The 6,006-nt window shown below is 44.8% G+C and overlaps 1 protein-coding gene across 1 annotated transcript in view; it reads left to right on the top strand.

The window, feature by feature from the left end:
- Positions 1 to 848: 848 nt before the first annotated feature.
- The window catches only part of HUS1 (HUS1 checkpoint clamp component), a gene marked incomplete at its 5' end in the record, with an annotated part of 31,658 nt that continues 26,500 nt past the window's right edge, over positions 849 to 6,006 (top strand). Inside the window, 3 exons of the mRNA XM_085849703.1 lie at positions 849 to 1,089; positions 4,300 to 4,427; positions 5,618 to 5,794. Of these exons, the coding sequence (XP_085705829.1) occupies positions 849 to 1,089; positions 4,300 to 4,427; positions 5,618 to 5,794 (546 nt within the window). The remainder of the gene's footprint in view (positions 1,090 to 4,299; positions 4,428 to 5,617; positions 5,795 to 6,006) is intronic.

Raw genomic sequence — 6,006 nt, 5'->3', positions numbered from 1 at the left:
TCGATTTCGCAACGCAATGTTTAAACGTGAAACGGCGAATAATGACGGGCATCGATCGAGCTTATAAAATGGATACCACACACTTCAAGCGATGCGGCATTCGTTCTTTTTTAATTTAAACGATATCCTTTTTTGTTTTCGTTATAAGCGACTCTCGTGAAGTCCAACAGCACGAAGATGATAAATAATTGACGCATGAATGTGTCGATTCACCAACGGTTGATGTGGTTATACACCTTTCGCAGGGGAAGATGGCGGACGATTGGGCGCGCGCTGTGAGTCCGTGCTCCAAGCGCGCGAAAGCCGCCTGAGGTAATTTGAGCGCCAAGCACGAGCCGAGTGATCGTGTCGAAACGTCATTGGATAAGAAGAAGAAGAAGAGTGCGGCGTGTTTCCAGGTTTTGGCGCGAAATTATGCGGTTTCGCGGGAAGTTGGTGGATGTGGCTTGTGTGGCGAGTTTTACACGTACGGTTTGTATCCTTCATGTTATCACCTCTTGTGAAATATTGTAATCACCCACGTACACAGACACGTCTTCCGTTGCGACAGCGTTTGGAGTCCGATAGTTCAAAGGTCAAATCGATAGCAAATGTAAAAAAAATTGAATATTTCTTGTGAACCTCGTACAGGTATAAATGGCGCTTCATACTATTGAGAAACTTGTTCGAATGCTCTCGAGATAATCTTACCTGCAGCACGCTCGCAGGACTCCCCTCCAAGCTCTCTCGCCTGGGTTCGAATCCCGGCCGAGCTATAAACTGCCATTCTGGGGTTTCACAGGAAGGGCGATTCCTCTGATGGACGTTAAACTTGGCGAAATGAGGACCGGCGCACCGGTAATGACTAATGGGGGCACTGCATCAGCGGCATAGCCACGCCCGCAACCAATGATGCAACCAGCAGCCACAGGCTGCACACGAAGAAGAAGAAGAAGAGTCTGCATGGTGAACAGTACATTCAGTCGAGCATCCTGCGTCATCACCGGAACCAGGAGACTACCGGGACTTCGGCAGAACCGACCGTCTGTCGTCTGTCGCCAAGCCATCCGTTCCTGACCAACCGTTTAGTTGGAGCGCTTAAGCCGCTTGGTGAGCGCTCTACAAGCTGCTTGGTGATGGAACACACCCTTGGTGGTGACGTGTTGCTTCGCTGATGGGTTTAATCAAAAGACAGAAAGTTGTATTTGACGAACATATTGCATGTCTACGTGTGAATGTTGTTTAGGATGTTGAAGCAAAACGCGTGACAAAATGGACCTTTTATAACACGTAGCTGCCGTGGTAGCTGTGTTTGGTGTTTGTGTGCTCTTTCCCTGTATTATTATGACTAGTGCATGCCCGTACGTGCAAACAAAAAAAAAAAAAACTTTCAAACCACGTGCCAGAAACAACAACCACACAGGCCGTTCCTTCGCTCTCACGTACCCGTACATGCGTGGACGTACGTGCAAAAAAAACAAAAAACTTTCAAACCGCGAGCCAGAAACGACAACCACACAGGCCGTTCCTTCACTCTCACGTTCTCGCGACAACCACACTTCCACACACAGAGTTAATTAAAATCAAGTTTACCTTCCTGTCTTTGCTTGCCATGACATTCGCTGCCATGTAACCGGCACGGCCCGTAACGTCATCGTCGGCCGGCCGCGCACCGGCCTACGCAGCCACGCCTACGCAGCAACATGTCATGTCATTGGTTGGTAAATAAATGGCCATAACTTGGGAACCACTTGTCCGATTAATATCAAACCTTGAAAAGGCACATCCTCAGGTCCCCAGCAATATAGCTGGCAAGTTTCAATTAGATCGGACCAGTGGTTGTCGAGAAACAGCGGTCACACACACACACGCACACACACCTTGCTGGAATTATAGATAGATTATACTGTTGCAGACTGGTGGTCGGTGCCGAGAACGACCGCTCGGTGGGGGAGATTACGCCATCTCCCACCAGACTCCCCGGAATTGTAGGCCGTCGCTCCGGATAATTCCGTGAGCTGGCGGGTTGCTGAACCGACCCTAGACACCAATATCTCAACCGCGTAGCGTAGGGTCTATTTGTCTCAAACCAATTTACCGTATTAACTACGTGATTTCGACTGCCGAGGAAACCACACCCTCGGCACGTCTTGCTCGAACCGGGTCACTCTACCTACTGCGGTATAGTTCCAAACACCAACTACCAACTCCGGTTCCGATGCAGCCGAGCGGAAACTGCCAAAGCCGTGCCGGCTGGAATGAACGGATTATCGGGGATGAAACCCCGCTTATACTCAGACCCGGACCATGCTAGACCAATGTAAGAAGGGACAGAAACGGACTGGGAACATTTCTCATAAATTTATTAACAGTAAATAAAGACAAAGGCAAGACTTGGCATGAATATGCAAGCAGGGAAATATTTATAAGTAAAAACACTTACTCAGTTCTACTTAAAGACGGACCCACACGCAGACACACACACAAAAATAAAAGAAACCCGAGTCTTTATTTGACCCTCGCAGCCGTGAAGAGAGACAAGCCGTGGGTCAGAGTTCGGTGGGTACCTGGTCGTCGGAGGGAAAGCGTGCTCTGTAGTGCGGCACCTGCCAAAGGTTGCCGGTTTGGTCCCAGTCCCACGTGTGTGGCTCGTGGCAGAGCTCGCGTGGCGAATAGTCGGGGTCTATAGAACTCCTCTCCCCGTAACAGCCACCATGAAGTACGAACCAGACTGCTCACAGCTACTGTGAACAAGAACTGCCTGACCCAACCACCATGAAAAACTCCTCCTTACTCAGAGAGTCTCGGAGATATATCTCCTCCCACCACGGGGAGGGGCTCTTGGTGAAAAACGCCTCGCTGTCCACCCCTCATTGGACAGGGTCCTACGGCCCACCTTTCCGGAGCGGGGCCTTGGCCCCTGCCGGGAGACCCCAACCGCTCTTTCCACGCGGGGTCAAACTTGATGAGTAACAGTATAACGCTGCAACGGTACGTTGGTGGTGCAGCCGGTTGGCGGTGGATCGTGACGGGCCGAGGGGTCATGCAGATGGCTTGTTGGTTGTTAGATGTAAACATTTAATAACCGAACTAAAAGAAGTCGCAACGCACGTTTTTGATTCTCCCACCAGACAAAAGGAAAGGGATCTGACTACACATGTACTTAACGGGATAACTGACTTTTGGAACCTGTATGTTGAATGCAAATGGTTTCCAGATCCGTAACAATACTTATCTATTCCTTCGAGAAGTATTACTATATTGTATATAATTTTGTGTGCCCCTTCCATGTCCTTCTATAAGGCTACAGGGGTGTGTTCCATAAACATGCTGCTTGCTATCGCTTGCCAAGCGGCTTGCTTGACTGAAATCATTTTGAATCGGACGATGGCGGCCATTTTTGCGAACACAACGAAGCACCTCTGTTCGATGCTTGCTCCGCTAGGAGAACGGCTTGCAAAGCAATAGCAAGCTGCTTGCTGACCGAACACATCTCAGCCCTTGATCCCTTGCCGAGCGGCTCGCAAAACGGTTGATACGGAATGGCTGGCTTGGCATGCGATAGCAAGCTGCTTGCTAACAGAACACACCCCTGCTGTCAGAAAAATCAATGTTCCTGTTGGAATCATTCTCCGCTGCATTGAGCTTCATATCCCCTTCTTCTTCAATCACATAAAGACGTGCTTTTAAAACCGGCATCCTTGTGATCAAACGTACATGATTTCTTGTTCCAAGTAACTCGATTATTACCTTTCCAATGGTACCATTTTATTATTAATATTAATATTCCATGACAGCAGGAACCGCTACATTCAAGTTCGAGCTCCTGCTTCTTCTTCGCCTGATGGAGACGCACATTGACGGACACCTACTTATAATAATAGATGAGTATGAGACTGACATCATGAGAAAAGCAACTCAAAAAGGCTCTAAATATTTCCTCCTCTTTTTAATTAATTGATTAATGAAAACGTCTGCAGTGGAAGTGGCTGAAGTGAAGAACAATGTGTCTATCGTCGAATAATTTATCATCACAATTTTAGAAATGTTGTCGTAAGATGTTGTACCACCAAATTTCCAGAAACTAAATCTCTTTGAGTTTCTCTTTTGAATGATATCGGTCTCGTAACCATCGGATTAAAAACTAGTTGTTCGCATTTATAACTGTGTACCCTTCTATGTGACACCCGGTACACAAGTTAGTGGAGCTACATCAAGTGTAGGATCCATTGACCTGCTTGTATGATGGCTGACAGTGTTCTTCCACTTAGGTCTGAACGAGCAATGTCCTGCTTGAGATTGACCGGTTCTGGGGTGCAGGTGTATTGAACACCATTGCCAAGCTCACGAAGACTTGCACGTTGCACCTATCTTCAGACAAGCTATACTTCATCGTGTCTGACAGAGCAGTGAATGGAGGCGTCACCATTTGGTGTGAGCTCGTGCAGGTGTGGCCTTCAAAATGGTTGGTGTGGGCTGCTCTGTGTATGTGTACATATATGTAATGTATAAACAGTATGTGCAGTTGAGGTGTTTTAGATCTCTACATTGTTGAGATGTAAAATTGGGGGTGGGGAGGTGGTTTGTGCTTGTATAAATTTCAACAACAAACCAACATCCGTCCAACTTGCAACAATACAAACGTCAGTTTATGATTAAACAACTTGCTTAAATTTAATGTTGTGTTTCGAAAATAAAATCAGAAAATAAATCTGCCGTTTAACAGTACTTTGGCTCTGAATTTGTCCCGATCGAACATACACATTGAGGAGAGAGAATTTTTAAGTGGTGCAACTGCTTCAATGTTTGGCATGTTCTTCCTTCCATCCGTCCGTCACAAATGAATAAGAACCTTTCTAACCCTCCGTGCGGGGATAACCAGAGTCGCAAGTTGGCATTTGCAGTTTTGCCATGTGTGCCCACATACCCATGCACACAAACAGACCTTTATTTATTTATTTTAATTTTCAACTTCTTCTTCTTTCAGACATGGATGCGTATATATATATTTTAAACTCTGCCTGGCAATCAAACAAAATTGAAAATAATTCCAAACGGGAAACTTACTGTTGTCAAGGACGTCATAAAGGACACAAACAACAGGCACGGAGAACTAATGTAACGTGTTCGATATGGCGGTGTAATAGACACTGTTTCAATGGCTGTAAATTCTGGAATTAATTTAATTGTTCGACTTTTACAATCTTTGTTTTATTTAAATTGAATGATATATTTCAACTCTGCAGAACACGAATCACCTTCTTTGCACTTTCAAAACTTCCGTTTACCAGTACTTGTTTGTGTTAAGTAAAACTATCAATAGTGATAAACTTGCAAAAGTTTTTATTTTTTTAAACAATATTTAAAATCACTTTTTTTAAGAATTGAAGTATATACTTGAACACTTTTTTTAATCAGTTTGGTTCAGGTTTTCATTTGAGACATCATGGTAGACTGACTCATTACACCATTGCTGGTACTCAACTGATTCTCTGATAATTTAAAACACTCAGTGGATTGCAAAATAGGTGTTTGTCATCTGGACTCGTCATATAATGGAGTGAAATCCCATCAAGATGCTTCTTTAATTGTTTTTATATCCGTTGTTTCATGATGAATTATTTATTCCCCCCCCCAGGACAACTTTTTTGAAGAGTATCAGATGGATGGGTTGTCTGTTGAGTTCAACGACATCTATCTGGATATTCCACCAGACAGCATCGCGAGAGCACTGAAAACTGCACAAAGTGCAAAATCTGTGAAGATAAAGCTGACAAAAAAACACTGCCCTTACCTCACACTCGATGTTGAGCTGGTAATGGCCAAGGTTTCTTTTGTTTACGGTGCAAAATGCTGTAAAGCAGCTGTTACAGATGTGAACAAGCTAAGCTATTGTTTATGTTGAGGCTAGCTTCAATCATCAAAGTAAAACACAAGACAAATTTGTTTGTATATAACATAACTATTGTATCTGATCATGAACAGGAAAAAATTCAATTCATGTCCCTGTTTGAAGCAAGAATTACG

This window comes from Eptatretus burgeri, chromosome 2, assembly GCF_056783735.1.
Source record: "Eptatretus burgeri isolate ZD-2024b chromosome 2, Ebu_testis_v1, whole genome shotgun sequence".
Taxonomy (NCBI): Eukaryota; Metazoa; Chordata; class Myxini; order Myxiniformes; family Myxinidae; genus Eptatretus; species Eptatretus burgeri.
This window is presented reverse-complemented; position numbering and strand designations above follow the sequence as displayed.